The sequence below is a fragment of the Callorhinchus milii genome, unplaced genomic scaffold (genome assembly GCF_018977255.1).
Source record: "Callorhinchus milii isolate IMCB2004 unplaced genomic scaffold, IMCB_Cmil_1.0 Scaffold4, whole genome shotgun sequence".
In the NCBI taxonomy this organism is placed as follows: domain Eukaryota; kingdom Metazoa; phylum Chordata; class Chondrichthyes; order Chimaeriformes; family Callorhinchidae; genus Callorhinchus; species Callorhinchus milii.
The window spans coordinates 48044618-48070468 of record NW_024704745.1 but is presented as its reverse complement, the minus strand read 5'-3'; the positions used below and the strand labels follow the sequence as shown (position 1 = coordinate 48070468).

At 43.1% G+C, this 25851-nt stretch overlaps 1 protein-coding gene across 1 annotated transcript in view; it reads left to right on the top strand.

Annotated features, from left to right (window-relative positions):
- Window positions 1–4509: 4509 nt before the first annotated feature.
- ubac2 (UBA domain containing 2) overlaps window positions 4510–25851 on the top strand; it is a 96716-nt gene continuing 75374 nt past the window's right edge. Inside the window, exons 1-4 of the mRNA XM_042334605.1 lie at window positions 4510–4605; window positions 14994–15121; window positions 17512–17631; window positions 18651–18757. Of these exons, the coding sequence (XP_042190539.1) occupies window positions 4575–4605; window positions 14994–15121; window positions 17512–17631; window positions 18651–18757 (386 nt within the window). The 5' untranslated portion in view covers window positions 4510–4574. The remainder of the gene's footprint in view (window positions 4606–14993; window positions 15122–17511; window positions 17632–18650; window positions 18758–25851) is intronic.

Below are 25851 nucleotides of genomic sequence, written 5' to 3'. Positions count from 1 at the left end.
CCATGTTAATCATTGCTCCTTTCTAATCAGGATATGCTGGTTTTTTTAATTTACAAATTGTTCGATTTTTGTTGGGTGATGTGCAGAGATGTGCACCAGAGATGTGCACAGCAATCATTTTTTAATTTTCTATGTGAATTTTTAAAATTTGTTTTGATGGATGTTATTCATTTGCTTCTCTTCCTGTGAGGAGTTGAACTCACTGTGCTATTGCAGGTTTTTCCGTGCTGTCCCAGTTCCCAGAAATTTGGGAGGTAACAATATTGGCTGCTGCGTTTGGCCCCCAAAATATACAGTCAATTCACTTTATAGAATATTCTGTGAAGCACTTTGAGACATCTCAAAGACGCGATAAGAAGCTGTATCAAATGCAGGGATTATTATTATCCTTCTGCCAGTTTCCAAATTTTGACTTTACTTGCACAACACTTTTATTCTTTCTGTACTTGTTATGATACAGCACTTTGAACCCACAAAGTCTAGGCAGATATGCAGTGTTGGAGGTCTGCTGCATTGTTGTGTCCTTTAGATAAGATTTTAAAACAAGGTCCTGTCTGCCTGTTCACGTGCAATGTTAAAGATTCCATGGCACTACCTAAAAAGTGAAAGGTGTTTCTCCTGGTGCCCTGACTAACAGTCCCCCAGATAAAACTGGTCATTCATTTCATGGCTGTTTGTGAGACATTGCTGTGTGCAAATTGGCTGCTGTGTTTCGCCTGCAAATTGCAGTCATTATACTTCACAGTATTATAATAATAACAATAATAATAATAATAATACGTGCGTATCAGCTTGGCTTTGTGGTTGCACTTCCACCTTTGAGTCAGAGGGTTGTGGGTTCAAGCCCCACACTGGGACTTGATCTCACATAATCTAATCTCCAACAATACACCAGATGCCCAACAATGCATTTGAATATTAGCCTATATGAGTTTAAAGCCTTCACGTTTTTTATTCAGAACTGGCAGCTTGTGTCCTCTCCTGCACCAGGCTTTGTGAACCCATCACTCCCACCCTCGCCCGGCTCCACTGGCAACCCATCCCCCAGAGGTATCTATTTCAAAATCCTTGTCCTCACTTTCAAAACCCTCCACGGCCTTGCTCCTCTCTACCTCTGTGACCTGCTAACCCCATACTGGCCTGTTTTAGGCAACTTTAGGTCAAGCTGAAACTTGTTTCGCAATAATTATCAACACACAGAGGCCCAAAAGTTCTCCTCGTCTTAGCTGTATGGCCTCATTTTGTCTTAAAATTGAAAATTGTGCAGAATTGTGGAAAATTTGTAAATTTACAGTTTTCCACAGTTCTTAAAATGAACCAGCTGGCAAATTAAGGCTGAATTTACGAGTTTTCTGCAATTCTGAACAATAATAATAATCCTTGAGCTTGATATCGAGCCTTACACTGTAAAGTGGAAGGACTGTGTATTTTGTGGACGAAATGTGGCAGCCATTTGAGCACAGCAGTGTCCCACAAACAGTTGTGGATTGAGTGACCAAATTATTATACAACACATGTATTATATATAACAATTTTAAATTTTAAGATGAAAATGGTCTTTAAAGCTAAAATGTGGTGGATTTTCAGGCCTTGGGTGCAATGATGTGGTTCTTTTGTGTTTTGGTATTGTACAACACTGACACCTTGTGGGCAATGGGAATAACTGAGAAGAGAATAAAATAAAATTGCAAGCACATAGCAGAATACAAACATAAAGAAATCTCTTAATTTCTGGAACAAGTCCAACAGGTGGCACCATATTCTTAACATGTTCTCTAATACAGAGTACTGTAGAGGGTGACATTTCAAGGTGTACTTAAGTTTTGATTACACTACTTCTGTAGTCAAGAGATTCAACAGAGCAGCCACTCCCAGGCTATCAACAATCCTTTTCTGGCTGAGAACAGAAAATTGATGTATGGAGACTTGAACCTCCATCTTTCATTGTTGTGTTGTGTGTATCAGTAGTCAAGTACTACACTCGTATTTTATTATTTGGTCAAGTGTAAGCCCTATTTTAAATTTTAGGAATGTAATTTTACTGTAATAAATGATCCCATCTTTGCCCATTCTGGTGAGAGCAGGTGGCCGGCACCCATACTACTGGCAGTCCGAGAGGAGGTGCGACAGACCACCCAGGTATGATTCTCTCTTGGGTTTCCTTCATGTGCACAAACAAAGCAAAGGCTCTGTTTGCCCTGTTTCCAAATCTGATGAGAAACTTATTGTGAGAAAGCAAACAATACTCTTAATGTTTGTTCTCAGTCAGTGCAATCCCTCTCCTGTTTGACATCAGTTTGCTTTCTGTGGTTACTTTCCAATCACCTGAGATTATTAGACTTTGTGCATTTAAAGGTGATACTTTATCAATGTGTACAGGTTACTAAACAAATAATACGAAGGATTCAACCATGTCACTACACAGTAAATCTTGTGAATCATAATAATCCTTGCATTTGATGCACCTTATTACGTTGAGATGTCTTCAAGCGTTTCACAGAATATACTGTAAATTGAATTGACTATATATTTTGTGGGTGAAACGCGGCAGCCAATTGCGCATAGCAGTGCCCCACAAACAGTCATGGATTGAGTGACCCAATTTTTTTTAAGGGATTATTACTCCCAGAAAAATGCCAATCGACTAACAACTGGGTTCCTACTTACTACAGGTAGTAAGTGGCGTGTGGAGTAAGAAACTTGCCTAACATTTCACCCTGCCGGTAATCGAACCCAGGTCCTCTCGCTTGCGAGGCGAGTGGTCTAACCACTAAGCTACAAGACTCCACAGTGCTTAGAGACTTCCTCCCAACATGAAAAGAGCCATATATCAAATGTATAGCAGCAACAAGTTGCAGTTACGCTTCACACAGGTTGCACCTCGGAGCGCTTAATAGCGGCGGCGCTTCACATAGGGATTACTATAAGGCTCAATATGTAACATGGTTATAACACTTGTTTGCAACACATGTCAGTGAGGGCTTAGTGATGGGGATATGTGCACACAAACACACATGTCAATGAGGCTGAAAGATAGGGATATGTGCGCACACGCACACACACACACACACACACACACACGTGATTGAGGGCTGAGTGATAGGGATGTGTGCACACACACACAGACACTCAGTGAGGGCTGAGTGATTGAGATGTGCACACACACACACATCAGTGAGGCTGAGTGATGGGGATATGCGCACACACACACACACACACACACACACACACACGTGAGTGAGTGAGGCTGAGTGATGGGGATGTGCTCACACACACACATATGCAAGTGAGGCTGAGTGCTGGGGATATGTGCACACATACACAGGTCAGTGAGGCTGAGTGCTGGGGACATGTGCACACATACACAGGTCAGTGAGGCTGAGTGATGGGGATATGTGCACACAAACACACATGTCAATGAGGCTGAGAGATGGGGATATGTGCGCACACGCACACACACACACACACACACACGTGATTGAGGGCTGAGTGATGGGGATATGTGCACACACACACGTCAGTGAGGCTGAGTGATGGGGATATGTACACACACACACACACACACACACACACACACACACACACACACACACACACACACACACGTCAGTGAGGCTGAGTGATGGGGATGTGCTCACACACACACATATGCCAGTGAGGCTGAGTGCTGGGGATATGTGTACACACACACACATGTCAGTGAGGCTGAGTGATGGGGATGTGCACACACACACACACACACACACACACACACACACGTCAGTGAGGCTGAGTGATGGGGATGTGCACACACACACACACACACATGTCAGTGAGGCTGAGTGATGGGGATGTGCACACACACACACACATGTGAGTGAGGCTCTGTGATGGGGATGTGCACACACACACACACATGTGAGTGAGGCTCTGTGATGGGGATGTGCACACACACACATGTCAGTGAGGGCTGAGTGATGGGGATGTGCACACACACACACACACACACACACACACGTCAGTGAGGCTGAGTGATGGGGATGTGCACACACACACACACGTCAGTGAGGCTGAGTGATGGGGATGTGCACACACACACACGTCAGTGAGGCTGAGTGATGGGGATGTGCACACACACACACACATGTGAGTGAGGCTCAGTGATGGGGATGTGCACACACACACACACATGTGAGTGAGGCTCAGTGATGGGGATGTGCACACACACACATGTCAGTGAGGCTCAGTGATGGGGATGTGCACACACACACACACACACATGTCAGTGAGGCTGAGTGATGGGGATGTGCACACACACACACACACGTGAGTGAGGCTCAGTGATGGGGATGTGCACACACACACACACATGTCAGTGAGGCTCAGTGATGGGGATGTGCTCACACACACACACACACACACGGGTGTGACTCGTGCAGTTCCCAAATCATATGCACGGTTCACGTTACCAGAGGGGAGGGAATAACTCGCGCGGTCGGTCAGCAATTGTTCACAGACGCCCGCCCGCCCCTCACCAACCGCGACCGCCACAGCCCTTCACTGCACAGAGCGCGCGGCCCGACTCCGGGGCAGTAATGTTCACCACCACCGGCTCCACCGGTCTCTGTGAGTACCCACTCCCCCTCCTCCCCGGGCCCCAGGCCCCCACCCCCCGGCCTCCCGCCCCCCTCCCCGGGCCCCAGGCCCCCACCCCCCGGCCTCCCGCCCCCCTCCCCGGGCCCCAGGCCCCCACCCCCCGGCCTCCCGCCCCCCTCCCCGGCCCCCAGGCCCCCACCCCCGGCCTCCCGCCCCCACCCCCGGCCCCCAGGCCCCCACCGGTCTCTGTGAGTACCCACTCCCCCTCCTCCCCGGCCCCCAGGCCCTCCCCGGGCCTGTGTCTGTGCCCGGACACTCACACTGAGCCCACTCACACTCACACACTCACACTCACACTGAGCCCACTCACACTGAGCCCACTCACACTCACACACTCACACTCACACACTCACACTCACACTGAGCCCACTCACACTCACACACTCACACTCACACACTCACACACTACACACTCACACTGAGCCCACTCACACTCACACACTCACACACTCACACTCACACTGAGCCCACTCACACTCACACACTCACACTCACACACTCACACACTACACACTCACACTGAGCCCACTCACACTCACACACTCACACTCACACACTCACACACTACACACTCACACTGAGCCCAACTCACACTCACACACTACACACTCACACTGAGCCCACTCACACTCACACACTCACACTGAGCCCACTCACACTCACACACTACACACTCACACTGAGCCCACTCACACTCACACACTCACACTGAGCCCACTCACACTCACACACTCACTCACTCACACTCACACACTCACTCACTCACACTCACACTGAGCCCGACTCACACTCACACTGAGCCCACTCACACTCACACACTCACTCACTCACACTCACACACTCACTCACTCACACTCACACTGAGCCCGACTCACACTCACACTGAGCCCACTCACACTCACACACTCACTCACACTCACACACTCACTCACTCACACTCACACTGAGCCCGACTCACACTCACACTGAGCCCACTCACACTCACACACTCACTCACTCACACTCACACACTCACTCACTCACACTCACACTGAGCCCAACTCACACTCACACACTCACACTGAGCCCACTCACACTCACACACTCACTCACTCACACACTCACTCACTCACACTCACACTGAGCCCAACTCACACTCACACACTACACACTCACACTGAGCCCACTCACACTCACACACTCACACTGAGCCCACTCACACTCACACACTACACACTCACACTGAGCCCACTCACACTCACACACTCACACTGAGCCCACTCACACTCACACACTCACTCACTCACACTCACACACTCACTCACTCACACTCACACTGAGCCCGACTCACACTCACACTGAGCCCACTCACACTCACACACTCACTCACTCACACTCACACACTCACTCACACTCACACTGAGCCCAACTCACACTCACACACTCACACTGAGCCCACTCACACTCACACACTCACTCACTCACACACTCACTCACTCACACTCACACTGAGCCCAACTCACACTCACACACTACACACTCACACTGAGCCCACTCACACTCACACACTCACACTGAGCCCACTCACACTCACACACTACACACTCACACTGAGCCCACTCACACTCACACACTCACACTGAGCCCACTCACACTCACACACTCACTCACACTCACACACTCACTCACTCACACTCACACTGAGCCCGACTCACACTCACACACTCACACTGAGCCCACTCACACTCACACACTCACTCACTCACACTCACACACTCACTCACACTCACACTGAGCCCGACTCACACTCACACACTCACACTGAGCCCACTCACACTCACACACTCACTCACTCACACTCACACACTCACTCACTCACACTCACACTGAGCCTGACTCACACTCACACACTCACACTGAGCCCACTCACACTCACACACTCACTCACTCACACTCACACACTCACTCACTCACACTCACACTGAGCCCGACTCACACTCACACACTCACACTGAGCCCACTCACACTCACACACTCACACTGAGCCCACTCACACTCACACACTCACTCACACTCACACACTCACTCACTCACTCACACTCACACTGAGCCCGACTCACACTCACACACTCACACTGAGCCCACTCACACTCACACACTCACTCAATCACACTCACACACTCACTCACTCACACTCACACTGAGCCCGACTCACACTCACACACTCACACTGAGCCCACTCACACTCACACACTCACTCACTCACACTCACACACTCACTCACACTCACACTGAGCCCGACTCACACTCACACACTCACACTGAGCCCACTCACACTCACACACTCACACTGAGCCCACTCACACTCACACACTCACTCACTCACACACTCACTCACACTCACACTGAGCCCAACTCACACTCACACACTCACACTGAGCCCACTCACACTCACACACTCACACTCACACACTCACTCACTCACACTGAGCCCGGCTCACACTCACTCACTCACACTGAGCCCAGCTCACACTCACACACTCACTCACTCACACTGAGCCCACTCACACTCACACACTCACTCACACACTCACTCACTCACACTCACACTGAGCCCACTCACACTCACACACTCACTCACTCACACTGAGCCCGGCTCACACTCACTCACTCACTCACTCACTCACTCACTCACACTGAGCCCGACTCACACTCACTCACTCACACTGAGCCCACTCACACTCACACACTCACACTGAGCCCACTCACACTCACACTCACACTCACACACTACACACTGAGCCCACTCACACTCACACACTCACTCACTCACACTGAGCCCGACTCACACTCACTCACTCACACTGAGCCCGGCTCACACTCACTCACTCACTCACTCACTCACTCACTCACTCACTCACTCACACTGAGCCCACTCACACTCACACACTCACACTCACACACTCACTCACTCACACTGAGCCCGGCTCACACTCACTCACTCACACTGAGCCCAGCTCACACTCACACACTCACTCACTCACACTGAGCCCACTCACACTCACACACTCACTCACACACTCACTCACTCACACTCACACTGAGCCCACTCACACTCACACACTCACTCACTCACACTGAGCCCGGCTCACACTCACTCACTCACTCACTCACTCACTCACACTGAGCCCGACTCACACTCACTCACTCACACTGAGCCCGGCTCACACTCACTCACTCACACTGAGCCCACTCACACTCACACACTCACTCACTCACACTGAGCCCACTCACACACTCACTCACACACTCACTCACTCACACTGAGCCCACTCACACTCACACACTCACTCACTCACACTGAGCCCGACTCACACTCACTCACTCACACTGAGCCCGGCTCACACTCACTCACTCACTCACTCACTCACTCACTCACTCACTCACTCACTCACTCACTCACTCACTCACTCACTCACTCACCCACCCACACTGAGCCCGGCTCACACTCACTCACACTGAGCCCAGCTCACACTCACTCACACTGAGCCCGGCTCACACTCACTCACTCACTCACTCACTCACTCACTCACTCACACTGAGCCCGGCTCACACTCACTCACTCACACTGAGCCCGGCTCACACTCACTCACTCACACTGAGCCCAGCTCACACTCACACTAAGCCCGGCTCACACTCACACTGAGCCCGACTCTCACTCACACTGAGCCCGGCTCACACTCACTCACTCACTCACTCACTCACTCACTCACTCACTCACTCACTCACTCACTCACTCACTCACTCACTCACTCACTCACTCACTCACTCACTCACACTCACTCACTCACACTGAGCCCGGCTCACACTCACTCACTCACTCACTCACTCACACTGAGCCCGGCTCACACTCACTCACTCACACTGAGCCCGGCTCACACTCACTCACTCACACTGAGCCTGGCTCACACTCACTCACACTGAGCCCGGCTCACACTCACTCACACTGAGCCCAGCTCACACTCACTCACTCACTCACTCACTCACTCACTCACTCACTCACTCACTCACTCACTCACTCACACTGAGCCCGGCTCACACTCACTCACTCACTCACTCACTCACTCACTCACTCACTCACTCACACTGAGCCCGGCTCACACTCACACGTAGCCCAGCTCACACTCACACACCCCCCCCCCTGAGCCCAGCTCATACACACACACACTTACACACTGAGCCCAGTCTCTCTCTCACACACACTCACACACTGAGCCCAGGCTCACACACACACACACAAGCACACACACTCACACACACCTTGAGTCCAGGCTCACACACACTCACACATACTGAGCGCAGGCTCTCTCTCACACACTCACAGTCACACAGACACACTCACATTCTGAGCACAGGCTCACGCACAGATACACACACACTCACAGACACACACCCTGAGTCCAGACCCACACACCAATACACATACACACACACACAAGCACAAACACTGAGCCCAAGCCCACACACTCATACACACACATCCTGAGCCCAGGCTTACACACAGACACTCTCTCACACACATACATACATACTAACACATATTCATACACACACATCCTGAGCCCAGGCTCACACACACAGATATATTCACACACTGAGCCCAGGCTGACGGCTTGTGGTAAAATAATGGGGGAGGATCGAGGGGATTGTTTTTATCAAAATAAATAATAATCTTTTAATACAGCATCTACATCATTGTGGATGTCTCAGAGCACTTCACAAAGTTTCTGTGAAATGTAGTGACTGTGTATTTTGGAGGTGAACCAGACTGTGCACAACATTGCATCTCACACAGCCATGAAGTGAGTGACCAGCTTTTCTGGAGACACCAAAAGCAACTCCCTCCTTCTCTCTTTGAAGCAGTGCAATTGGATAATAATAATAATAATTATTAGTCCCATGGGATCCTGAATTCCCCCACTGGTACAGATCAATGTTTATTATGTCACCCCATGATTATGCTGTTCTGCAATTTTAATTTTGCCTTCATCTTTGGCTTTTTATGTTTTGGGGGAAGGAATGAGCTTATTGTCATCTACCATCGCTATTTATGCTGCTGACCTCCATTGTTGTAACTATCATGGCAGACTGTGGGGTGAAATGATATATCATAAGTGTGCGTGGCTGCCTTTATCTGCCAAAGTACCATTGAAGGCAGTTTCTTAAACTGAGCAAAATGTTATACTATATATCAGAACCGAGTTGCCATCTGATACTTATTGATACATTTGTTGCTTTTCCCACTTAACTGCCTTAACAGTTACACTAACAATAAGGACATGTTTGGATATCAAATGGCAAGGTTTATTCAACAACAACAACAAAATTAAATTTATAAAGCGCTTTTCGCGTCAGGAGGACGTCCCAAAACGCTGAACAGTCAGATGTCGGGGCCCGAGCACGGGGGAGGGGTGGGGTAGGGGTGAGGGAAGGCAGAGAGGTGGGAGGGAGATCAAAGGTACGGTCGAAGAGAAGGGTCTTGAGACCGGCCTTGAAGGATGCAAGGGAGGAAGTGAGGCGAAGGGACCGTGGGATGGAGTTCCAGAGTGTGGGGGCAGAGAGGCTGAAAGCTCGGCCACCGATGGTCGGGCGGGTCGGGCGGGAGACATGTAGCAGCCCGGAGCCCGATGAACGGAGGGAGTGGGCAGGTTGGTAGGGAGTCAGCAGGTCAGAGAGGTAGGAGGGGGCAAAGCCATGGATGTACACATGGATGGATTCACACCTGGAGGTGCAGTGAGGTGGAGCTGAAAGCTTCTATGCTGCTGCACACGCACAGAACACCAAATGTTAATATTTTATAAAATTATATTATATTTAATGTAATTGATGAATCTGTTGTGGGATTGGCTCTTCAATTAATAATAATAACAAATAATAATACTTAGCTCAGAGTTTCCTGGCTATCCAGCGGACATTTTTAGAGTTTTGATGGAGGAACAGAGCAGCACACAATGAGTTGACATACACTAAATTAGACTACCGACTGCCACAAACTCCACTCATTCAGAACTCCGCCGCCGCATACTCACCCACAATAATTTCCTTACCTCCATCACACCAGTCCTCGTCAGGCTCCACTGGCTCCCTATTACAGAACGGATCGATTTCAACACCCTCTCACTCGCCTACAACAACTTCCATCACACCCTAGCACCTTCCTATCTTTCTGACCTGCTTTCTCCCCACTCCACTACTTGCTGCCTCCGCGCTGCCTCGGCTCTGCCCTCCTGTTCTTTCCTCAACCACTCCGCTCCACCATTGGCGACCGTGCTTTCAGCCACTATGCCCTAAAGCTTTGAACTCTCCCTCAATCCCTCCACATTGCCCCCTCCTTGCCCTCTTTTAGACCACAACTGAAGACTTTCCTCTTCATGTTTACAGTCACCTCCTCAGATTCAAGCTCTCCCAATGTTAAGAGCTCCGAGATGGAGCCCGCACGAAGGCTGCTATAAAAAGTTGTTGTAGACTTTAGGTAAAAATTGTATTGGTCCTGAAACTCCCCCAACAGGCGGGTGAGGAGCAGAGTTCCAGCACATTTCTTGCTGTCTGAAACTTTACAGTATTGCTATACAGTATTACACATTTCACTGGAAAATTGCTGTAATATAAATACACAAAAAAGTCCCTACACCGCAGTACATCCTGTGAAGTCTTTGGAGACCTAATGTGACGTACCCGTAACAGTAAATTCCTGATAGTTCGTCACTCCAAAGGAAAGGGGTTCAGTGACAAGTTATCCAGAGTGTTGAGTTAAGCATATATATAAACACGTAAATAGATGCAGATGGGATTGACAGCATGATGATTTAAGTGGTAGTAACAAGTTAGGGTAGGGTTGAGTAGTCAGGAGTTTCTGCTTATCAAAATGTAAGAATTATTATTTGTCATGTCTTTTCCAAAGAACATAAGCCTAGGTTTCTGCATTTTGTTGAGGAATGGTCTGTTGAAGGGATGCAAAAAACCTTAAAATAGGGTTGGTTCCAAAGTGCTTGTCTTTTAAAATCCCATTTATTAATAGCATAATTCTGTGACACTACGTAAGCACCATTACCTAGCTTGTGCTGCATGCTCGGTTATAATGTGACATTGATAGTGGCTAGTCAAGAGGGAGAAGAAAAATAGATGTACAGTTGTCTAATTTTAGATTATCCTTGACATGAATATACCATATTTTGTCAGGGTAGTAAAGCTGTATTTTGTAATCATTTAATACAATTCATTATAGTTAGGAAAATCGGATGGCCTCACTTTCCAATAAAGCTGCTGAGAATATTAAGCACATTTACAGAAATATTTTGAATGTAGGTTGTTGTTTGCAGTTGCAATGTTTCCTCTGTGGGTGAGTGCATCACTACACAGTCACAACTGCGGAAAGTCAGCCCACAGAAGGGTTATCTGCACAAAGTGTCTTAACTATGTGTACAAACCACATGGAATTAGTGACCAGCTAACATCAAGCTCAAATAATAATTGAACATTTCAAGCTTGAGTAAAAAACATCAACATTTGTTGGAAAAAAACCTGCAATGTGGGTTTAATGTTTTTTCCTGCAATTCCATTTTATCTTTGAACGTTTTATTCAGACTTCCTCTTTAATTTTTCACTAAGCATTTGATGATATTTGAAAGTGAAACGTCGTTTGCTCTTTATCAAATATAGTGTTCAGTATAGTTGTTTTAGTCTTATTGATATTCACTATATCATTTTAAAATGAATTATATAGCTAGATTTATAAAAGTGGGATAAAATACGGTTCTTGTGGAATATGAAATAAACAAAATACCTTTAAAAGGTTTCATTAAAATATCCAAAATGTTATCAGGTGGGTCAGAAGAAATTACGGCAAGGCAACATGGATTCTTGTAATTAACATGTAACAGCAAAATAAGTAATTATACTTCAGTGCTAAATACTATACCACCCAAGTACCTGAAAATGTGCACAATCCAACATTTTTTTAAAATAGTGGCAAGTGTCAGCCTGGCTCAATGGTGGCACACACACCTATGAGTCAGAAGGTTGTGGGTTAAAGCCCTATGTCAGAACTTGGAATTGCACAGTCTGAGCTGACACTCCAATGCAGTGCTGGAAATTTGTAGCATTGTTGGAGGAGCTGCCCTTTGAATAATAATAATAATAATAATGCTAATAATAATCCTTGCATTTGATATAGCGCCTTTCACGGCTTCTAGACGTCTCAAAGGGCTTCACAGAATATACTGTAAAGTGAATTGACTGTATATTTGTGGGCAAAATGCGGCAGCCAAATTGCGCACAGAAGTGTCCCACAAACAGTGTCCTATAAACTGAGGGGTTCTTACACAGTTATATAAAATGCAAAATGATATATGCTGGATTTTGCTGACTATTTTCTTATGGATAATTGGTTAACTTCTGAAATTACTGTAGTTGCAGTTATTTTTACAAAGGTTAACCTGCTTCTATCTTGATTACTCATCAAGTTTCATCTGGCTGTTCAGGTGGATGTTAAAGATCCCATGGCAGTATATGAAAAGAAAAGGAGTTTTCTCAAGGTGTCCTGGCCAACAATCCCTCACATAAAATTGGTCATTCACTCCACGGCTGTTTGCGGGACATTGTTGTGTGCAACTGGCTGTCGCATTTTGCCCATAAAATACAGTCAGTCCACTTTATTGTATACCTGTGAAGCACTTTGAATCATCTCTACAACATGATAAGGCACTGTATCAAATGCAAGGGTTAATATTTATCATTTCTCAAAAACAGGTCTACTCAGAAACATAGGAAAACAGGAACATGCAAAGGCCATTCAGTCCATTGAGCCTATGCCACCAATCCCCAAGACAGAACTGAACATTCCCTTCATGACTGTTCGTGGGAAATTATTGTGTGCAAATTGGTTGCAACATTTTCCACTTTACAGTAAATCTTGTGAAATGCTTAGAGACCTTTAACAATGTGGTAAGGTGGTTTATCAAACATAACAATTGTTATAATAATTTCCATGCAATACATGTTGCTCAGGACATTACATTGATGTTTGAGTAGGCATAAATTGATAGCCTCAATCTATTTAATCTAAAGTGAACATATTTTTGTTGTTTAACATTTGATTTGGCCGGGACACATCTAAAATAAAAGTCTGGCCTGGAGATTTATATACTGTGTGTGAAAAAAGTGAGGTGCTAATATATGTGGAGTTCTGTAGCTCAGTAGTTACAGCACCCACCTCGCATGTGAGAGACCTGGGTTCAATTCCCGGCAGCTGGAAACAATGGGCAAGCTTCCTCACTCCACCTGCCTCTGTTTCCCCAGCAGTAAATCGGAGATTGGTTGTTAGTTGATAGGCGGATCGCTTTTCCGGAGGTAATAATTCCTCAAAAAAATAATAATAATAAATTGGTCACTCAATCCACGACTTTTTGTGGGACACTGCTATGCACAATTGGCTGCCACGTTTCTCCCACAAAATATACAGTCAATCACTTTACAGTGTATTCTGTGAAGCGCCTTGAGACGTCTCAAATATGTGATAAGGCGCTGTATCAAATACAAGGATTATTATTATACATATATTTGTGAATTTACTACTACAGTTTTCATTTCAGTTTTTATATGTAAGGATTTTTGGATCTTATTTAGTTATATTTTAGCCTTGTAAATGAAGAGAACATATTTGCTCTTGGCTTTTGTTCATTTGTACAGCATTTTCTTAACAAATGTTTTTCTTCACATGAGGGAGTGCGGAATAGAGGGTATGGGAAGGAGAAAGAAATGGGTTGTGGTTCATGTGGAGTAAAAACACGGATTGGTTGGGCTGAGTGGGCTGTTTCTGTGCTGTATATTCTTTGTAATTTTTCTTAAGGTATGCTTTTTAAACATTGTTAAACCATGATCTGTGTTGTCAAGTCAATTACAGTTGTTATGAACTATGAATCTTTGTGCTTTATGGCCTTGTTTTTCTGGAGGCTCATTGATGATCTTAGTTTTGTTTAGCCGGGGTGGGGGTGGGGGGAGAAAGAAAACCAAAAGGAGCAGATAATGCACAGATCGCACTAATGTATGTAAATTGATGATGATAAAATAGTAATTCTTGCATTTGATATACAGCGGCATCTTTCATGTTAGGAAGACATCTAAAAGTGCATTTAGGATTTACTTTAAATTGTAATGACTATATATTCTGAAGGGATTGATAAAAATAAATGGTGTCGGTTTCAATCTCAGTTTGGTGTATATTTGTTTAATTCTCTCAATCTGAAAAATGGAAAACAGGATCAATAAAATAGTTCTTTCATTTTAATTGTTATTGTGTTAAATCTTTTTATATTTTTAAGATAAAGCCCCTCTTTCTAAGAGCCTTTTGATCGTCCTGAGTACTTTGGCCTTTATTTTAGCCGTGCCGTTTCAACATTATCAGATATACTTCATATATAATCTACAAGCAATAAAACAAGATCTTGAGGTATGTTTCATTTCCAACTGATGCAGTACATATGCTGGGTTTTATTTGCTGCCTTTAACCTTTGTATTAGTATGACTATGATGATTATATTACCTTTTAATAAGATTAATGGCTACATTTAGTCATTGATTATCCTGAAGTAATGATTTGGAAAAGTACTATGTGATGTGATTTGACTTGACTTAAATCATGAAACTCAAGGCATAACATTAAAATGAGTTCATAATTCTGGATACATAAGTAAGATCTGGTATATCCAGCATTCCAATTTTGTACTGATTGATCCAGGCAGTATGACAGCTTTAGCATTATTTTCTAGCATAAGTGTATCAATTAATAGATAAAAACAATGGGAAACAATGCATAGATATTTGTGAGAGGGAGTTACAAGGCTCTACTCCGATGGAAGAGTTAACTTGGAATTTCTCAGCGCAGAAGGTAATCAATCAGCCCATTGTTTCTGTGCCATTGCTCATCTGTTTGTTTTTAAGATGTTCCTTTTTATTAATCCTACTTTCCAGCTCTTTCCTCTTTTCCCTTAATGGTTTATTTCTCAGATGCTGATCCAGTTGCCTTTACTTGACACAAGAATATATGAGCTTTTGTTTATTTGAAATTAGATTGCAGTTTTTAATTCATTTTCACATAATTTTTATTTATAAGAACTTTGCTGAACAATTTATTTAACTAATCAAGCATATCGAATAGAGTTGTGAGGTTCATCCAGTGTGATTTAGAACAAATGACATAGCAGTTGATTGTGACATTTGACTCAAAGCCAGATGGTGCAATAGATACTTGGAGGATACATTATAAGGAGCTTTGGATTGTGTATTTTATATCATGTTAATTGCTAACCTAGTAATTCACACATGGCTTCACTTGTGAATTACCAGCACTACAAATGGGATATTGATTCCATTCTGCAGCTCTTTATTCTTTCATGCCACATGCTGGATAAGTAAAATTAAATTGATGAAAATGAGATTTCAAAGAGGCACAATACAGAGTGGTTCCAGTGAGACTATTTCTTCATAGTGGCCTTTTTCCTGAACTGGGATCCCATTCTTGTGGAAAGCTAGAAATAATTCATAACGATGGCTGATGATTTCCAAAGTAATATTACAAGGCTTTTCTTTAGATCCTCTTGTGAGGGGCCTTGGCAAATAGACGTGTCCGCTGTGAAGCCACCTCCACCCACGGTGCTTAGCAACAAGTCAGTGTAGGTTGGAGCTTTCCCTCCCTGCAGCCACTTCCCGTGTTCGCCACAAATCCACCTTACTGCTTGCTCCTGCACTTTGCAAATGGGTCGGAGGAAGCCTCTCTGCTACATTCCCAGGAACTCGGGTCCATAAAGGAGGATTGTTTGCACACAGGTCTTGTGTGCCACAAGCTTGACACGAATTAGGACCTTGCCTTCCTTGAAGAGGCCACCACGCTGAAGGCAATCCGCATTCCATTCCAATAATCAGGGATTTCGACGTGCAGGTGGGATGCATGGAAATCTCAGCTTGGTTCAGATACTCTTTAAGTATAGGGATGGGTTTCCACATGTATCAGATACCCGGCTGGCCAAGAAAACCTTAGTGATTTAGTTACCAGATGTTAATATTAGTTAGTGAAGCTAATGGGTTTCGTGGCCGATTATATTTTTAAGTTTCCCTGTCCTTCATTTCATTGGCTTTGGTTGCATATGTCTTAGTTTCACTTCAGGCAGTACCAACTGAGGGAAATTCCTTGATGGTTGTAACTTTTGCATATTGCAATATTGTGTTTATAATTAATTTCTGTCATTGCACACGATTTGCATTGACAACATCCCAAAATGAGGATTAAATTATGCAAAAAATAACATTTCATAATTTCCTCATGAGCTTCAGACACAAACTTATCATTTTAAATCTACTAATTCATCACACCATCTGCAATCCAGTCTTTCCCATAACTTCAAGATTATGGAATTTCTTACCTCCTTCAGTTTTTTTTAACTTGTGAGTTGTCAAATGTTCTTTCCAAAATAGTTCTGAAGTATTATTTGAGGTGAATGTCCAATTGCTTTTGCTGTATTTATTAATGCGTGTGCCATTATAAGAATACATTTATTAGACTTCCCCAAAGATATTTATTTTATATAGCTTTTTCAGTATAAAATCAGAACAGTAAATATTATGGGGTAATCTTTTTTAAAAAAAGTCAAAGGGCAAGGTTCCTCAATTGAAAAGGTATGAGCTGAGATGATGATTTACAGTCACCTGGCAAAATGAATACAGAGGTATAAAGAGCAATCTTATTTATGTGTTTGCATGATTTGATATATTAGTGAAAAATCTGGAGCTAAAATTTAAATGTTTTGATTTGAATTTGTGCTTTTAACTTTTAATCTATTTCAGATATGGAGACTGATATCTGCGAGGATTATTTGCCTGGATCTGAAAGATGTATTCTGCAGTTGCCTTCTTATTTACAATTTTAGAATTTTTGAAAGACGATATGGCAGTCAGAAATTTGCAGTAAGTATCAGCAGTTGATCTCTTTAATCTTATTTTAAAGATCTCAGAAACAGTTAGAGTTACCTGCTGCTCCTCTTATTCCATATGTTTAATCTGGGCTCTGATGCTAGCCTAGTGGGAAAAGATACTGCCTGACGGTAGTACTGAGCTACTACACAGGAAGTGGCAGGGTTAATGCTGAATTTGGTGATGTTTGCTAATGCGTAATTGGCTTCCATTACCTTTAAACTAGAGAGTAAAAAAAGAAGCTCGGGTGCCTGCTTATGATAATTACCTGTAGAGACCCCTCGTTTTTTAAACCATGAAGTGCAAGCAGTGTCTTAAGAGTTACTGCCAAAGAGAGAACAAGAAGAAAATGCTGACCAGTGGACAAATCTGATAACTCACAGCTGTTTGAAGTATTACTGTATTCAGGACAGTTACTGACAACAAAATGTACTTCCTCCCGAGTCTGCATTTGGTTTATTTGCACTTTCATTTCTTCGAACATGCAAATCGTTTCCCATTCACTGCCCATTGTAAAGAGAATGGTGTGTTGCATCATAAGTACACAAATATGAAAAATAACTATAACTATGATCATCATTGTGGAGTCCTGTGGCTCAGTGGTTAGAGCACTCGCTTTGCAAGCGAGAGACCTGAGTTCAATTCCAGGCAGGGCAAAACCTTGGGCAAGTTTCCTTACTCCACACACCTAATAATAATCCCTCCAAAAAAACAAAACAATAATAAATTGGTCATTTTCAATCCATATGACTGTTTGTGGGACATTGCTGTGCGCAATTGGCTGCCGCGTTCGCCCACAAATATACAGTCAATTCACTTTACAGTGTGTTTTGTGAAGCGCTTTGGGATGTCCTCCCGACGTGAAAAGCGCTATATCAAATGCAAGGATTATTATTATTATTATTATTATCATAAGTGATAACGACTATGTTATTCATACTAATCAATTTTGAGTTTTCAGCTGTTTCAATTGTCATTTTATTGCATTTAATATTTTGTTTCATCTCTCGAAGTCTTTCCTACTAGGTTCTTGGGTGCTGTCCGCATTCTTTGATTTCCTACTTGTGGAAGCCCTGAAACTTGCATTTGACATGTCTGTGAACATCTTGCCATCTGGATTGTAAGTTTGCAATGATTTTTTTCCCCCCTTCCCAGTTCTTTCTATAGTTTGAAAATACAGTAACTTGTCTTGTTGGAAAGATAGATTGCTTTCTTCTGGAAAGTTTTATTTAAAATATATTTTTTGAGCAGAAACACTCATTAGAGTTCATAGAGACTGTGTTTAGATTTTGTTTCTACCTCATCCTGATCCCTATTGTTTTTCAAAGTTATAGGCAGGATCAATAGAAAATTGTGAAAATATTTGTCAAAAATTATGGCAAAATTTGATAAAATTTGCGGAAAATTGCTTGGGTCAATTGGTTCTATTGTGGTACATTTTACTGCCAACCCACATTTTTTTCACTTTATTGATGAAAACTAAACATGAAGAAATAACACATATTAGATTGTTGCAAAAAAANTTAATACTTTCTTACAGAGAGTGAGAAACGGGTACACAGAGCGACACTCACAGAAACAGAGACACACACTCATAGACACACAGAGAGACACACTCAGGCACAGAGAGACTCACAGAGAGACACTCACTTGCAGATGCACACTCACTCTCAGACATGCGCACTCACTTGAAGACATGCGCACTCACTCGCAGACATATGAACTCACTCGCAGACATGCGCACTCACTCACAGATGCGCACTCACTCACACACGCACTCACTAGAGGCACACACTCACTCACAGAAACAGACTCACTTGCAGACATGCACAGATACACAGACACATGCTCATAGCCACTCACAGACACAGAGAGACACATGCTCATAGACACCCACACACACATACAGATGGGAGAGTGACACAGACATTCTCAACAGCAGGGCCTCGAGGTGAGCAAAGTCCGTTTCCCGCTCGCACTGCACCGTGCATGCGCCTTTGGAGCTGCCCTGCCCACATAGTGATGTTGAGTAAACAACTGTACATATTAATAGCGAAGGGAGGTGTTAGGAGCGGGGGTGGGGGGGGGGTGTTAGGAGTGGAGGGGGGTGTTAGGAGCGAAATGGGGTGCTAGGAGCGGAGGTGGGTGTTAGGAGCGGGGTGGGGGTATTAGTAGTGGGGTGGGTGTTAGGAGTGGGTGTTAGTAGCAGAGGGGGTATTAGTAGCGGGGTGGGGTGTTAGGAGCGGAGGGGGGTGTTAGGAGCGAAGTGGGGTGTTAGGAGTGAAGTGGGGTGTTAGGAGCGGAGGTGGATGTTAGGAGCGGGGTGGGGGTATTAGTAGTGGGGTGGGTGTTAGTAGCGGGGGGGGTGTTAGGAGCGGAGGGGGTTGTTGGTACCGGTGGGGGCGGGGTTTGTAGCGGAAGAGGTTGTCTGTAGCAGAGGGGTTGTCTGTAGTGGATTGCTTGGGAAAATCGGGGAATTTTCTGTTGGCCTAGGTCATAGGTAATTATGTTCATATATGTGCTCCTAAATCTTAAGTTGTCCGTTAAAATGCATAGATGTAAAAGTTTTAACAAAAATATTCAGAACACTGACACCCAGAGAGAATTTTGAATTCATCATTCTTCTTGTGAGGTTATGTTAGAATAGGACCTAATATTGTAACAGTGGCTTATAAGTGAAATGCTAAATATTTTACAATGCATTTGTTTCAATAGTTTATACCTATATAGTTTGTTTTACTCATTATCATTACAGCAATTATTATCATTTGAGTAACTCAATTGATTTATCTATTTTTGTTTTGTCAAAAGAAAGGAGTTGTACACTTATGACTAATTGATGTGGTACCAGATAGTAGTAGATTTGTGTGATGAGAAGTGCTGATATCCTAATGCTTCTTTCCTATGGCTGACTTGATGTGGTGGGTGGCAGAATATGCCAAATGATATCACCAATGATATTATATCAACCAAAATTATGGTCTTTGGCATGGGTTATGGATATCCACTCTCCCTGCCGCTGCCCACCTTAGACTAGTGGCAGCTATTAACTGCATTTGACTGCATTTTTGGTTGATGTGACAATCTTATCCAGTGATATTTCCACATGCCACATTTTGCATTCCTGTCCTGCATTACTGATACTGTTAAAAAATCCTTTCTGAATTTGCTATGACTATTAAACATGTGATATCAATGTCAGTAGCATATTACCACAAACAGATGATAAAAGCTGTTTTTTGGAGCTGTTGTCGAAAGTGAGATGCTACAGCTATTTGGAGCCAATCATTGTCAAATGTTTTCAGGCAGTGATTTCTGAAGACATTTAAAGACTAAACTCTGTATGTTGAATGCGATACGCAATATTCTGAAGAGCAATGATGTTTATATTTCATTGAGCTCCTTATTAAGGAAAACTTTCTCAAAGTGTTTTGCATAAGGAATTACTTTGAGTTGCAGTGATATTTATTTAGGCAAACAATGTACTTAATTTGCACCATGTTCAGATATTGTATTCACATTTTTACTCCTTAAGACAACAGCAAAAGAACAAGAAATATCTGTATATAATTTTGTTTTACAGATATTAATTTCTACTACAATGTAACTTCTAGCTATTAAGGTCCTGGTCATTAGGACTCAAAAACAAAAAAGACAAATGTAATCTTGTTCAGTAAACTTTAAATACAACAAAGTTTGTTGTGAAAATGTTGAGTTCAAGCACTGATGGCATCACCATTCACGAATGCACACGGCACCTCACAGACCCAACCTTGGTGTCCTGTTCAACGCTCAACTATCAACTTGAAGCTGCGCATTCATGCCATGACCCGTTCTGCTTTCCCCTCACCTCTGCAATCTTACCCATCTCTGCTACCGCCTCTCTCTTCAGCCCACCGAGACCCTCATTCATGCATTCATTATGTCCAGGCTAACTCTCTGCTCTTCAGACATCCCAACTTTTCCCTCCACAAGCTGCAGGTTATTCAGAACTCTGCAGCTCGTGTACTCTCTCATACCTAGCTCCATGAACTAATCACTCTCATCCTCGCCGGGCTCCACTGGCTCCCCATCTCTCAGATTGAGTTTAAAATCCTCATCCACACTTTTAAAGACTTCCATGGCCTTGATCCTCTGCAATCTATTAACACCATATCAACCTGTCTGCCTCCCTCCACTCGATCAGCACTAGGATGCTGGCTTCATCATTGGTCGACGGGCTGACAGCTTTTCTGCCCCCAACCGCTGGAACTCTATCCTGGCGTATCTCCGCCTCTCCCCCTCCCTTTCTTCATTCAAGGCACGTCTCAAGCCTTACCTTTTTGATCGTGCTTTTGGCCACCTTCCCTACCCTCCACACCTCTTGATTCCAACCCCCAGCTTGGGTGTAAACCCTTAACTGCCCAGCACCTTGGGACGTCCTCCAAGGCGTATAAATGTAATTTTGTTGTTTTTTGAGCACCATCGTAGGATTTTTAAAACTTTTTTTTTACATTTAATACTGTGAGTTATTTGGCTGCATAACAGTTCCCTTTGGCTGCATAACAGTTCCTTTATTCTATTAGGCATTATTCATCTTGAAACATTACTGCATATTTGGTATTGGTGTAATACGGAAACAAGTATTGTTTAGAAGATGCAGTAGTGAAACGGGTCACAAACTTTGCAGTGCTGAATTACAATATCAGTAACTTTTTAAAACATTTTATACCCTCAGTCTTAGGCTGTATAGTGCTCTGGTCAGGCCACACCCAGAGTACAGTATAGAGTTCCAGTCATGATCACATAAGGGGACTGCCAGGTTCAAGATGCAGTGCAGAAGAGAGTAATAATAATAATAATACTGAGGATGATCTCCAGTTTTAGAGGATCAGCTACGAGCACTGATTAGACAGGCTAGTAATCTTCAGTCTTGAGAGAAAATGACTCAGAGGGGACCTGATAGAGTGTATAACATTATACATGGCACTGAAAAAGTACTTTAGGATACACCAGGGTAATGAAACAAGTGATCATAGCTTTAGGGCTGCAAAGAGCAGTTTCATGTCAGATACCAGGACATTTTCTTTATCCAGATGATAATTAACGACTGGAACAGTTTGTCAGGATCCTAGACTCATTTAAGAAGCTGCTTGATGCTGTGATGGGAGGATAGTTGTGTGGTATTCAGGAAGGATAACATCAGATAGGCCAAAGGGCCTTCTTTATCCAAACTAAACTTGTGATCTTGTGAAATGTGGTTTTGACCTAGATTAACTAACTCAGCACATACTGGGGACTTGAATGTGGGACTTTACCAATCTAATCTGTATGATTCAGATAAACACTGCTCAGTGGCTCTATGAACTTAGCAATCAAGAAAAAAAGAAACAACTTTTATCATATTTTTAAAAAAGCATCAGTTAGGAAGAAGATCTTGGCTGTGTTAAGATCCTACTGATCAGTCTATGTGCCTTCAGGGTGGAATAAATCTGTATTCAACATTGTTATGTTTCTCATTTTTCTTTGATGTAATCAGAACAATTTCACATTTGGGATTCTATGAATACAAGCAAAACCAATATATTTCTTTAGCAACAATCTTTATAAAAAGTTCCACAAAAATGAAATAATGAACAAATGTGTAATTTATTATTTGTTAAAAGAACCAGGGTTTTGATCCCAATTTTCACCAACTTTGTCACATTTTTTCATTGCCGTGCCTTGAAGCTCAGACTTTTCCAAGATTGACACTTGATGCAGGTTTATGATGACTGTATCATGGCCACATGTCTGTCAATTAGTACATCTGTTTGATGTTGACTTGGACAGTGGATTCAGTACTAGACACAAGGAAGTACAGAAATAGAGCAGCAAGTTTCAGAAGTTGCAGCAAAAAATCATGAAAAAAGTGCTATTCAAACAAAATCTATTTACATCTGTGGTAACCAACTGCAGGAAGATCACAAGTGGTTTAAAGTTAGGGAGTGCTTCATTTTTATTGCAGGTGTCAATTGGTAGCATTCTCACCTCTGAGTCAGAAGGTTGTGGATTCAAATCCATGCTGGGCTTTGAGCTCATAGTGGCTGGTGGACCACTTCACGAGTTTTGGTAAGCTTCGCAGGCCACACACTTTATATAGTCAATTCACTTTACAGTGTATTCTGTGAAGCGCTTTGGGACGTCCTCCCGACTTGAAAAGCGCTATATCAAATGCAAGGATTATTATTATTATTATAGATGCAAATGCTTAATAATAGCTCAAAATCAAGTCTTACACTTGTACATGTATAAAATAAAGTCTATATAATTGACATTCATTAAATTAAATAAAAACAACTCATTGAGCAGACATTTATTCAATATTTATTCATTCACATATTGATGAGAATGTAATAAACTCACTCAATGGGAAGAATGAAAGCACTGATGTGAGTTAATCAGACAATTTAAGTCAGGCATCGTCTCCGTTGTTGCAGTGCGGAGTAATGCTGGAAGGTGGTCATCAGTCATTGCAGATCTATGCTTTGATTTATTGAATTTCATCACAGAAATTGTCTCCTCGCATATGTGTGTTGATCCAAACAGCACAAGCGTCCTTTGAGCCTTTATTTTTGGAAAGGTATATTCATTAAGAGAGGTGTAAAAAACTGGGAAGCGGCACTGATTTGAATTGCTCCGTAAGCAATGGATCACATTGCAGATCAATAAGCTCGAGTTGGAGGTCAAATGGGAATTTGTCAACATCAAATGAGAAAGGTGAAGAGACCAAAGACAGGTCATTTTCGATCAAATTGAAATCCTGTAATCGGCGAGAAAATTCAGCATGCAGATCAAGTAGTGATGAAGTATACTTTTTAAGGCCTTGATCGCAAACAGTAATTTGCTGCAATGTTGGAAAGTGTGCGAACAGCCTGTTTCCTATCTGACACGATAAAAGAAATAAATTTGTCATAAATAACTTGATACTGCAATACAAATCGTGCACAAAGGCCCCATTCCGTTGCAGTTTTGAATTCAGTTCATCATGTGGCCCATGATATCAACAGCAAGTACAAAATCAGAGAGCCAATTCGCATCATTCAGCAGTGGGAAATACTAATCTTTTTGTTTCATGTCCAAAAATAATTCAGTCTCTGTTCTCAGTTCCGACACTCTTTTCAAGTCCTTTCCTAAACTAACATTTGTGTGATACAGAACATCCATGTGTTCGGATTCCAATTCCTCAAGCAGTTACAAATTGCCTGTGGTTTAATCCTCTTGCTCGAATGCAGTTGACCACTTTCGTAACTGTGTCCACGACATTGCTTAGTTTTAGAACACTCTTACAGAGGACCTCTTGGTGGATAATGCAGTGTAGAAAAACAATATTCTGTTCTGGATTTGTTTCTTTGACTTGATCTTGAATTCTTTTCAGTAACCCAACATTTTTGCCTATCAGATTTGGGCTTCCATCGGTGGTCACATTCACCAATTTTTTCCACTCCACTCCTAATTTTAAGATATACTTAATTACTGCATCCAAAGGTCTTCTCCAGTTGTCGTATCTTTGAATGACTGCATTGATGCCAATTTTTCTGTGAGCTCAAAATGTTTGGTGATACCTCGAATAAAAATTATCAACTGGGCTGTGTCTTTGACATCACAACTCTCATCGAGTGCCAGTGAAAAACATGCAAAATTGCTTACTTTATTTTGTAACTGCAGATACAGGTTCTCAGATTTATCCTTGACATGTCTCACAATAGTTCAAGCTAATGTTTTCAAATTGTTTTTTCTTGTTTGGGCATAAAATCAAGACAGAGTCAACCATACATTCCTTTATAAATTCTCCTTCAGAGAATGGCTTGCTGTTCTTGGTGATTTTGTATGCAATCACGTTACTCACTCTTGTAATCTCATCCTGGGACGCAAATTGTATTGTGAAAGTGCTTTGCTCTTTTTGCATTCGAACAACAATCTCATCAGCTTTCTTTCCTTTTTCTTCAGCAGGAATGTTCTTATATTTGCAAGCATGTTTGCTCTCAAAATGGTAATTCAAGTTGTAGTCTTTGAGCATTGCCACACTTTCTTTGCAAATTAAGCACACAGCTTTTCCACCCACACTGGTAAAAAAAAATTTAGAAATCCATCTTTGTTGAATATTCGGCCTTCGGCATCCACTTTCCGCTTCTTTGATAAACTCATTTCGAATTAATGTCCTCTTTAGTGAAAAGTATTGTCGCACGCGTGTTT